The sequence below is a fragment of the Bombyx mandarina genome, chromosome 06 (genome assembly GCF_030267445.1).
Source record: "Bombyx mandarina strain Sakado chromosome 06, ASM3026744v2".
In the NCBI taxonomy this organism is placed as follows: domain Eukaryota; kingdom Metazoa; phylum Arthropoda; class Insecta; order Lepidoptera; family Bombycidae; genus Bombyx; species Bombyx mandarina.
The window spans coordinates 12,340,194-12,353,260 of NC_143213.1; the positions used below are offsets into that span (position 1 = coordinate 12,340,194).

At 35.6% G+C, this 13,067-nt stretch overlaps 1 protein-coding gene across 1 annotated transcript in view; it reads left to right on the top strand.

Moving 5' to 3' along the window:
* The window catches only part of LOC114253075 (C3 and PZP-like alpha-2-macroglobulin domain-containing protein 8), a 280,824-nt gene that overhangs the window by 173,358 nt on the left and 94,399 nt on the right, over window positions 1-13,067 (top strand). Inside the window, exon 6 of the mRNA XM_089728393.1 lies at window positions 9,715-9,938. Coding sequence (XP_089584519.1) covers window positions 9,715-9,938 — 224 coding nt within the window. The remainder of the gene's footprint in view (window positions 1-9,714; window positions 9,939-13,067) is intronic.

Here is a 13,067-nt window from a genome sequence, read left to right on the forward strand (position 1 = left end):
TACCGGAATTGCTATATATATACAATCTGAATCTCGAAAACGGCTCCAACGATTTTCATAAAATTTTGTATACAGGGGATTTCGGGGGCGATAAATCGATCTAGCTACGATTTGTTTTCAGAAAATGTTGTTTTGTTCGTGTTTTTAATAATGAACTTTATCGATAATCAACTTTATGACTCTTCCCGACATCTATTGGCGAATAATATACTACTTTTTTTTAATTGAGAGCTACTAACTGCTTTAAAGACACAATATTTCATCATTTTATCAATATGTAATTGGTATTTAAATATAATTTCCAAAAAAACAGCATTTTTCAAAAAAGAAAATTCCGAGCAAATCTCGGTCATCGTCTAGTACATTTTTATGAATGGAAAGATTACCATTTGGCTTATATTCAATTCGATCAATTTAGAATCGATACCTTGATATTGTATTTGTTAATGTGATATCATCGAGCAAGTTTGATGTTGGATCGGGTATTTAATATATTATTTAGATATATTTTTATATAGAATTTCTATTAGGTCAACTAAAAGAACATTAACGTCATAGTTAGATTTTTATTTTTCGAACACAAATCACGTGGGCCCCTTTTCTATGCTTTGAATCATATGGTTACTTCGACTTATTCGTAGAATAAGATAGACTATAATAAGAAATGGTTGCAAAAGCTTCAAAATTAGCACAATGAAATCGATTAAATTTAGAACATAATAATATATTTATTGTCACTAATGCCAATTCAATCACAATGTTGCAAAGAAATAACGGCTTATCTGTACTATTCTTCTTCCAGTTTCTGTAATCTATGTTCTTTATATATAATATTGTCCCAATAAAATTAAAATAGATAAAGTAAAAAACCACTAACTAACACATGTATCTATATGACAATTTTTTTTATCCAGAAAATGATTCGTCTTCAAAGAATAATACTCTAGTAAGCTATAGTTATACTCATACCTACTATAAATCCATTATAAGTTGAGCTAAATAATTGCAAGACATTTCCTTCGCACCGCCAGCGGGCCGGAACTCCGCAAAGTGTCGAAAGACCAACTTTTATTGGAAAGCATCGTGAACAGTACCTCACTAATTGCGAGCTCTCGTATTGTTGTTTTCTGAGAACACGAAACTTGTGAGAAATAATAATACGAAGTGTTTTGATACAAATTGTTGAAATGACAAAAATTGTTTATAGTTTTGTTTTGTTGTTGATTTGTTTGTTACGAATCCTTAGGCAAAATATTATTGTAAAGATTTGTGTTGAATAATGTATTGATAACAAATATTTTAACAATTCCTGTCGTGTAAAGAGACAAACAAACAGGCTGTAACAAATTATTATATTCCACACTAAAACCTATAAACGGCACAACGTAAACAAAACTTGAGACAGTAAAATCGTTATCCAACCAGGAAGGTCCGGACGTGATTTATTCGTACAGGCAGTTGTACTAACAGATGCTAAACGATCTGCCACCAGTATTCAAGTAGAGGAAGCTAGATCCTACTGCAATATTAAGAACTAATAATTAATAAATAGTAGTGATGGGTAGGGAGAACCGTAATCGCCAACAAGTCATTTGAACTTGCAAATCATTATCACGTAGAACGCCCTTATTTATTTAAAAATCAGACAATAAGACGGAGAGTAAAGCTTATGAAAATGAATTGCATGTAGCTTGAAGTAGTTATTAAAACTTTATCTTAAGCAGCAATTCCCTTCATAGAGAGATAGAAGAGAGTATTCTTTTTGACGTGACAACGTCTTATAATTCGATGGAGCCGGCTGCACGCACTAAAACATGACTCATGCGGCGTTACATCGCTCCGAGGCGTTCCATTTAAGGCTTGAAGTGCAAGTGAGAGCGCGCAACGAGCGACAAAGAGGCACAATCGGCCTCCGCGTTCGACATCTGTCTCTCTCCTGCTTGAGTGAGCGATGCATCCGCGTGGACAGCTGCTATACAATAATACATTTACATGTTTTCGTTAAGTATGAATTTCAGTGAAAAGTTAAAAAATGAAACCATTCCATCAGTATTTTATTATGACGTTGTCACGCTCAACTATCGTCAGTAAACCGACTTTACAGAAAACCGATTTTTTTGGAAATGCGAAATGAATATTTAGATCTAAAATGAGTCATAGCAATAGAGTAGTTATGTAATATGCAGGATCATAAAAGTCAAACAATCATAAAGTTTTTTAATTCGAGTAAGCCCCCGGTGTTTTTGAATCGTCATTTATTGTTACTGAGACTGACTAAAAAGAATTTACATGAGGGTTCAGGGCTTGCTGTTTTAGAAATATATTATCTCACATATGAAATTTACGAAATGATATAAATTCTACGAACCAAAAAATTGAAGTCCATCAACTTTTTACTGATGAAACCCCGAAAAATTCACAGTTCTTGAAGAGTTATTATCTCAGAGCACTCAAAGAACAAGTTTTATCTTGACCCTCGAGTCAACGAAACGTGACCACAGACGCTTTCCGGAGAGCTTTTCCATGTCATATCTCATGGCAACCCCTGTCAAGTTTTGATAGATTGGATTAGCTACGTAAAATGATTGACTGGTTGCTACATTTATATGAGGCTTAGTTTACGTATCCATCTGGATTCATTCAATTCACAAGTGCTATTTAATATAAATGTTTGTTACTCAGTAAGCTTGGGAATCGAACAACGGTTTCTTCTGTCACGCTGCAGCGGAGCAACTTGAATACATTATTTTTGTAAATAAATTATAGATCGGAGTAGTATCAAGGACTATTTCATTGTCCGGTACTAATATTAAATTTTTTTTCATATTTTTCCATTTTATTGAAACGAAGTTCCTTATGGGACGATGCGGAGGGGTACCGTAACCGGGAAAAACGTCCATAACGTAAGATTTTATTAGTAATGCACAGAGTCTACGACTTAACTTTGTAATAACGTACAAAAATAACATATTTTTTTATCATTTTTTTATTGACCACGACCTCAGAGCGTTCGTTTGCGCCATACACTAACTCTTATGCAAACAACCGTGAATGAAGTGTACCACAATAAGTTCGCACGTTACCGAATGACCGTGGGTAGTTGCGATACCTCCAGTTTTATTTTCTTTATACCTCGAATAGAACTTAAAATTAATATTTTTATAATAAGGAGCTTCGTTCCTATCCGGTGTCCCACGACACCACACATCTTTTTTTATTTATACCTATGCATCTATTCCTATGAATGTTATTTTCGCTAACGTCCAGATGCCCGATTAAGTTGAAATTTTTACAGATACCGTCAAGTACCGATGACATTAAAAGAACTTTGGCATAAAATATTAACAAGGATTCGAAATGATTATTTAAGTTTTTAGTTCAGTAACAAATTTTAAACATGTTTTATTAGTTTTAAAACGACATATTTATTTGATTTGCGAAACTATGGCAGATATTATATACTACTGTAGTGATATAAAATTATGCCTCAATTAATCAAAACGTGTCTGTTTTTTTTTTATAATTTATAGTTTTTATGTATTTTAACTGATATCTAAAATAACCTATTTTTTATTTAATTTATTCTAAAAACATGAAAGAACTCAACTAATTTTAGTTTACACAGAAAATGAATTGCGATAGATTTGATTTTAAGTAAAAGAATTGAAATGCCAATCAACGTACTAAATCGATAACGGTGTGTTTTTGTCAACACCAATAAATCATGCAAGACGTGTGTGTCCCTCTATGAGTCATGGAAAATCTTTCGCGAGCCATGGGATCAAGTTAGCTTTACCTGACACGCGTTCGGTCCCATCCCTTAAGGCTTCGTTCACAAGAAACGACAAAAAAATTGGTTTCTCTCAATAGATTTTATAGATTTATACACTTAATGACTTTTAAATCTTTCTAGTTGGCGAAGAGGGTTGTATTGGGTGTACTTATATTTATTTAGATTTACTTTAAATTGATATTAACTAGTGTTTATAAAATTTAGATGTTTAAAGATGTATCTGAAAAGTTATTTTTATTTTTATTTCTGAACAAAAACAAGCGAGAGAGGCAGTTATATTTATTAAACATAAAAAAGAGTCTCTAAAGAGCATGAGGATCTTCGCCATATTCGAGAGAATTTTGATATCTTTAGAGTATTACTAAAGTGTTAACTAAGCTGCAACTATTTAATTTAAAAGTTAAGAAAGTTATTGGCGTTTTGATTACATAGACTACGAATGTGCATAATGACGTCACTGCTCACGTTTACTTTTACACGTTTTATTTTAATGAAAACATCCAGAAAAAGGACAGAGTATGCCTTTTCAACTCAAACCGTAATATTTAAATGACCTATTATTGAAGCACTATTTAAAGAATAGAACTACGCAGGAATCGGCAATGTGAACTAGACTTAATATGATGCATCCCCTTTCGATATCCCGCTGATTGATTTGCGACATGACAGATTACCTTTTTGAGGACGTTGACACAGTTTTACAGGTTTCGTTTTTATATAGAATGGCAGTCAACTTATTTGATATAAGGCGATCTGTAAGATGTCTAGTAGCGGAGTCACCTGGGAGCAAAGTCTAGATTAGCTTAAAGGTAATTGAGGATTTTTGGTTTAGTTAGCCGGTACTCCTAGATTCCGCTTGACTCCGTACAACGATAAGCTGCTGAAGCAGAATTCCCTGCTTTTTAGCACGAACCACTCAACTCTGGTAGAATCCGTTTTCAGCAATATTTTCTCCCACCCACGTTATAACCCTGAATTGAACTCCCCTTCCGATGTTCCGGAGCACCGAGGGATATTTTTTTCAAACGCGATTCGGCAAAAATATTTTATAGTAGATGATGGTATGACGATGCCCTAAGTATTACCAGCTTTCCTTGGGTGAAAATCACCACTTTTCACAAACTGACCTCGTCTGCTCGCTGAGCCAATTAAAAATAATGATTGGTAATCGTAAAGCACATAGACTTCGCAAGAACTTATATCGTCACATTGGAATAATTATCCCACCCTTTTCGGTGGAAAACACATGCTTTGTAGCAGAAACGTAGAATAGTCCAAATGGACTCATAATTTGTCCGCGACTAGTAAAAAAAAAGGGAAAATGAAAAGGAATTCGATTAGGAAAATACATAATCTAAAGATAAAAAGGTAGGGTTCGCATATCTGCACCTTCTAATTAATGGCCGCCTAACTTATTATCATGTTAGATGTTCTTGGGTCTATCAGTGTTCCAAATTTATAATAACAAGTGGTCGCCCGGTAGGCGAAATTCGACTATACTTATTAATTTAAATTATCAGTTTATTTTTATGGTACTGTTGTCAAAGACTTTACTTCTATAGTCACACATTTCACTAAGGCTAGACTATAGACAAATAATATTAAAGAAATCAATATTAATCTATTCTCAACTTGACCACAGACTTTAAACAATAAACAACAGAGTATATATGCGTGTACACACACTCTGGTGACCACCAAACACCAGCTGAGCCATATGCTCCCCCAGAAATGTAGGCAATAAAATAAATAAAGAATAAAAAAATTAGATTTTGCTTGTCAATTTATCTCGTTGTAGCATCAAAACACCAAGAAAATGACAAAAATAGAAGGGTCTCTTAGTAAATTCTCGAAACATCAGTTACCTTTTGAAATGGCCTAACCTGACTGCATTGTTTTTCTCTTTTTTATGATAAATCAACTCAAGCAGCTGTAAGAGACAGAAATAATACCGAAATAGTCCCTACGCATCTACTAATATGGCGATAAACACAGTACGTGCCAGAATATACTTCAAAAGACTTAAGATATCGGTGCTATAAGTCTGAGTTATCGGCAACATTGATTCAAGGGGCTTCATATTATAATTTATTTTATCTTTGTTTTATTTCTCCTTTGGATTATTAAATTATAAATAACATTTAATTGATTAATGATATAATTCATATTCATAATTCAATTTAATTTAATTTTAAAACAAAATAAGGGTTTGGATCATTTTGTAAAATGTAAATTATATTTTTTAGTGTTGCTAGGAAGGGTTGATGGCCCATTGATACGCTAGGGGTAATGCAATGATTTTTTGTTTGACGATTATCTAATGAAGAGATGTCTTTCTTTGCCGCATTCCCGGATTCTTCTATCCCTTTATGTTGGATAATCTTATCTGTCCATTGATTTCGTGTTCGGGGTGTACTAAATTAAGTATAGAACTCCTAACTAATATCTCAAAACGCTGTATCTACCCACTTTGCTTTTCTAGTTATGTTTTTATCGCATACAAAAGGTTTTTTGGTTAGGTTATTAGCCGTGCAGGCAGACGAGCATACGGTCCACAAAATGGTGAGTGGTTAAAAAAAACACTAATAAATAAATGAATGAATTTAAAAGTAGAATTACATCTTTTAAAAACAAAACTGATTTGAATTTAGTAGTTATTGCCCACCATACATAAATAACGTTTCCACTTTTAAGGTAAAGCAATATTATTAAGTTTGAAAACCATTTTCCGTCTCTCACACTGATATAATTTGGTTTTACTACATCGCTTTAACCATCAGCTAGCCTTAACTAAAAACAAAAGCTCTTGGTGTGCGTAATGCACTTAAAGTACAAAGTTCTACATACATTTTGCTGATGGTAAGACCCCTTGTGAGTCCGCACGGGTAGGTACCGCCATCCTGCCCATTTCTGCCGTGAAGCAGCAATGCGTTTCGGTTTGACGGGTGGAGCAGCCGTTGTAACTATACTGAGACCTTAGAACTCATATCTCAAGGTGGGTGGCAGCATTTACATTGTAGATGTGAGAGCACCAGGTGTACCGTGAGCTCGTCCACACATATATTAAATAAAAAAAAAACAAAAAAACAAAATTGATGCTACAATAATGGCAGTTTGGTGTAGTGGTAAGTGACATGGTCACTACACAAGGGGGTCGCGGGTTCGAATCCCGCCAAGGGAAGATATTTGTATGATAAACATAAATGTATTTTCCAGGGTTGTGGATGTATATTAAATATATGTATGTGTATAATAAAAATCTTACATTTATATCTGTTATCTGGTACCTGTAACACAAGTTCTTTACGAACTTACCACGGGACCAGTTAACGTGGCGTGATTGTTAGTAAATATTTATATTTATATTTATTTATACATCAGAACATAACTAAAAAAGTTCGACTCTTGAACACATTTTGTCGTAACCCCAAAAACCCATTATAACAAAGTCATGGGAAGTTAGAACGGGCGCTGTCACCCCTGAGCCGGGTCGTGGAGTTTGATTAATCACATGGTCTAGAGCCCTCTTAAAAGTCACATGTCATAACCGCTGACAAAAACTTGTAGAAGAACGACGTAAGCGGGACGGCATTGTGTGAATGTAGAGTAATTAGATTCAGAATTTATTATTATTATTTGTTGTTTTGAATTATATGTTTTTTTCATCACTTGGCTTTGAGATTTTTTTTTATTGCCGTATAGGCAGATGAGCATACAGCCCATCTGATGGTGAGTGGTTACCGTCGCTCATGGACGTCAGCAATGCCAGGGGCAGAGCCAAGGCGCTGCCTACCGTTTAATACCCTCCACAGGCCTCGTTTGAAGAAGGACATGTCAGAGCACTCGGGAAACACCGTGGAGGGGAGCTCATTCCATAGCCGGATGATACGTGGCAAAAAAGATATCTGGAAACGCACTGTGGATGAACTTAGTATGGATGAACTCTACTCCGGTGGCGGGCGGGCGGAGATCAATGTGCTTAGTGCGAGTTTTTTAACGTTCCCTATAACGTAAAAGTTAGCTCTTTGTATGGACTTGGAACGTTTGCCTACGTTTGCCGTTAGGGGCGCTATTCCAACTGTATACAAATATGAGTTAACTCTTACGCTATCGATAACGTTAAAAAACTCTCACTAAGCACACAGATACTTGTTTTTTTTTGCTCGCACAACTTTGTGATACGCAGTCACCGGAGCCCCCTAGGCATCACAATATTTTGAATGAAATCGCCTGATGAAGACCCGACTTTAATTAAGAAAATATTTTTTTAAATTTTTGTACGTATTAAGGTCGTTCTAATTGGTACCGCGTCGTATCTTTTCTCTTTCGCGAAATAGTTCTGCTTACTAATTTGAGTCTAATATTTTAAGATGAGCGCAATTCTGTTGTCACATTCATAGGATCTGTTAAGAGTTTAACGCAAGGATGGCAGTAAGTTAATCGAATGTATTTTGTACCGTATCTTCCATGGGCAGTGCTCGAGGAATTGCTTGAGATGATCCCCTCATCTCCTTTTCATCATCGCACCTCCCGCCACCGGAGCAGAGTTCATCCATATTATCTGGAACCGCTGCGTTCATCGACAGTGCGTTTCCAGAGGTCTTTTTTTCCACGTACCATCCGGCTATGGAATGAGCTCCCCCTCCACGGTGTTTCCCGAGCGCTATGACATGTCCTTTTTCAGACGAGGCTTGTAGAGAGTATTAAGCGGTAGGCAGCGGCTTAGCTCTGCCTCTGGCTTTGCTGAAGTCCATGGGCGACGGTAACCACTCACTCACCATCAGGTGGGCCGTATGCTCGTCTGCCTACAAGGGATATAAAAAAAATCTAAAATAATTATTTTATTTTTCACACTTACCACACGTTATTTTACCAGTGCGTCACCTATGAACTGAATTCGTGATTCAGTATATTTGAAGCTATAATGCCTTAGGTACACGTAGTAATAAACACGTTTCAGTCCAATAGTTTTTCGTATTTCGAGCACCTTGTGTAGTTCATTCACGTGCCTGACCTAGTCTCGTATAAAATGGAGACACTCATGAATTTTATATCGGGAATCTTTGGCGGTACCCGTCGCAGATCGCTTTTCTGTCTTTCAGGCTACACACCTGAATGGGAAAATGGAAATTGGCGTCTGCGGCGAACACAGTAGAGATTTTTAGTTTTTAAATTGATGTCTTTGGTATATCTATACAGTAGTGCGTGTTTGAGTTTTAAAATTTCCTTGATTTTACTTTTAACATAAATAGTGGCTGTAAATGAATATTATTACTGGTGGTAGGACCTCTTGTGAATCTGTATGGGTGGGTACCACCACCCTGCCTATTTCTGCCGTGAAGCAGTAATGCGGTTCGGTTTGAAAGGTGGGGCAGCCGTTGAAACTATACTTGAGACCTTAGAACTTGCATCTCAAGTTGGGTGGCGCATTTATGTTGTGAATATCTATGGGCTCCAGTAACCACTTAACACCAGGTGGGCTGTGAGCTCGTCCACCCATCGAAGCAATAAAAAAAATAAAATAAAAAAAAATGTTGTCGGGGCTCCCGCGGTACTGTAGCGCATCAGGTAGGTTTGCGGATGCTCACGTGGATGACTTTTCATCAATCATCCGCAAACGGACAGCCTCACTGATGCGTACTAACAATATCCTGATGGTTATAGGTAATAAACCCGAATGTGCTGTTTTAAGACACTGGGTTAATATACATACCCATGTGCCTGGTGCCTCAAAGCAACGCAGATATATGAACTAAATGCTTAAATGTTTTAATAATTTTGCTAAATGTAATTGTAATTTTACTAACATAGTTCTAAGTATTACTCTACTTACAACATATGGACGTAACATGGTCTGAATTAAATGATTTTTATTTTATTTATTTTATTTTATTAAATGGATGGCATTTTTTTTCCAACAGGAGTTCAGAAACTCAGCGCCATTTTAGCACTGGGTGCGCGTTCTGGGACATGGCGCATCGAAGCTCGTTGCGGAGGGGGTTCAGCTCGAGTAGACCTTACCGTTGGCTCCGGAGCCTCAGGGTCTACTGCGGCTGCTCCAGCTGGTGAACAGCATTACGTTGAGCTGAGGTTTGCTGATAGCATGAGGAGGAGATACAAGCCTGGACTACCTTTTGTTGGAAGGGTAAGTCGGTATCGTCATTTGAGAATAGAAAGTTTAGGAAAATTGAAGCAAGCTAACAGAAGACACGAGTAAAACTGAAGAACCTGTGTCAATTTTCAATAAGTTTTCATTACAATTTATTTACAACTTTAATATCTTATTCATACAAGTGTACATCACATAATAATATGGTCAATCTTAAAGACTGATTTATAGTTTTTTCACCAATTTATTAACATTACATTTAGGTATTTACAATTTATTTGAACAAATGGCAATTAAATATTGGTTGATAAGTATAAAATTTTAAAGTATAGTAAATTATAAAGTCATTATGAATGTATAAAGTCATTAAGAAATAATAACTCGTGAAAACTCATCCGTATACATTTTGGTCACTTTTAGGCGTCTTATCCTTTAGGCCACGACGACTTCGTGGCATCTAAACACCGCGTCCCAGATCAAAATATCGGTTTAACTTCACTATAACAATAATTTATATCTATATGGAACACCTCAAATGTTTCAGTAACGAAGTAAACCATACGAGAATCGGCACTAAATTTCAAACAATAATTCATTTACTGCACACATCGGCAGAGAGAATAATTTACAGCTTACGCGCTCATTAACACAACAATGATTATTGTTAATTCTAAAATTGGCACATCCATACAATTCTGGTTTGTATAGAATGAGTTCCATATAATGCTACAATGAAATCGTAATAAACTACGCATTGGGTCTAACGAAGTGTTTTTATTGGCATAATATTTTCTTGTGCGTATAGTTTCATTTTAATTTTTATTAAAATTGTTCAATAAGCATTGAAAGTATTAAGACGATTTTCCGGCGTTACCATTTTGATTTAAATGAATGTTAAAGAATCAACGTCGCATCATTCATTGATGGCTATGATTGGCCACCGGTGACGTGATATCGCACGAACCAATGAGAAATCAGGGAACGCAACAGTGGCATCAACTGTCAAAATAAATAAAAAATGACAGGAAGAAAAAAGATGGACGCGCATGTCAATTCTATAGTTGTAAAATAATTAAAAATAATATAATTAGTATTTGAAGAAGTAAACGCATTTATTCATTTTCCTGACCACCTCAAGATACCTCTGAGAAATAGACGCATCAATGAAAAAAATACTTTTATAAACTACGCCAATATCAATTATGTGGATCAGTATTATTGTCTAGTTTCACTTACAGGAACAGCCAACACATTCAATTTATGTATAAACCCTAGTTTGGTCACAAAAACTATGTTTTAACGTTAAGTTTTAATAGCCTCTACATTTTGGGAATTACAATGAATCTATGAATATTCAAATAAAAAAAATTTGAACATTAATTTAATAACAAACCATTAATCAATCATAAAGATCGTTAAATTATTCCTGAAGACATTCAGTTAAACAAACTCCTGTCAGCACTGTTTTGGAGTTAAGCCAGTAATAAGCTAATAGCTTAATTAACTTAAGTACTCCCTAGAATCTGTTTTCATTTTAGATCTTTAGGAAATTTCTAGAGATTTTCAATGAAGTTCAATGTGTCACTTTTAAAATTAAAATCTCGTGAAGTGTACCTTACTAAGTTCAACTTTCAACTTTTTAACTTTAAGGTAAGCTTTATAGTTAAAATTAGATTCATTAGTATGTTCTTCGTATTTAGCATCGCGAAAACGAATATAATAAATGGTTTGACACTTATTTTCAACTATGTATTTAAAGTCCTACTCTAGGTATAAGCGTCTACCGACAGTCTCCAAGCTTTTCATACCTAGTTTTTACCAGCTGTTTTTTTCATAATATCTGTCCTATATTTAGATCACCCATTCTTCTTCTCAGTCGTATGCACTCTTGGCAGAGTGGTCGTGGTCATCACTTCGGTTGGTGGTGCGCTTCACCAGACGTCGCCATTCCTCGCGTACCGCGGCCCTTCTTGTGCACTCGTTAACGGAACCGTTCAGAGCTGCCTTTATTTGGTCGGTCCATCGTAACGGTGATCTGCCGCGCGGTCTTGTACCCTCTATCATGCCCTGCACCACAAGGCGCTCAACTGAGTCGTCACCTCGCCGCGACACATGCCCGAAGAAAGTGAGAATGCGACCCTGAACGATGGAGATCACCCATTACCTCTGTACTCAACGTAGTATTCAGCGCCTTTCAAAGCTTAAAAGCTGTTTCGCAAATAAAAACATTCCGCTAGAAACATAGTGGGCTCATGTCTAGTTCTGAAGTTGAATGTATACTTTTAGTATGTCACTTCAAACTCCTGAATGAGTTTGGTACCGATACTTACCTATTGTTACGATATTTAGATCTAGTTACTACTTGTAGGATTTAGCTAATATGTACTGTAATGATTGTGATTTGTTTTGTGCATCAAAATAAATAAACAAAACAAAATGTGTGCAATTCACACGTGGTAGAAGTGAAACCTTCCAAAATTAAAATACAATTATCCTAAACGTCTTAAGTATATGTAAAATTTTGTCATTAGTAAATAATTGTAAGGTAGCGCCCTCTGTGAATTGATATTTTAATTTCACGTATAATCCTAAATTAAAATTCACTACAAGAGCTTTCATACACACGTTAGTATTAAAAAATCTCACAGATGGCGCTGTATTAAATAGTATGTATATTTCTGTCTCATTCTTTGCTGGCTTCATCCTACACATTTTTGTATTTGTGTCTCTTACCTGTCGTTTTTTCCGTTGCATCCGGTTTGAAATCACAACGATTCTAAAGAAGTTTTCACTTCAAAAATAGAAAAGAAAATGGAATATCTAACAGTACCAAGAGTAGATCCGTTGAATCCGTCTGAATGTATCAACTGACGATGGTTGTTGGCTGTTGCCGATTTGGTCTGAGTTATAATCAGCTGCGACTGCATTAAGGAGTTATTGTTCCAACATTTGCTGTTTTCATTTATTTACGGATAAGTTCGAACCTCAATCGTCAAAAAGATCTACGTTCTCACGAACCAAGGTAAAATATTTGTCAATGATTGATCATCTACTTTATTTGAAAGGCCAATCTGAAATCCCCGATATCTGGAAGCTAAAGTTGAACGCATAAAAAATATATTAATATTTTAAGTAGTAAATTAAGCGGGTCGCTTTGAGCTTGTC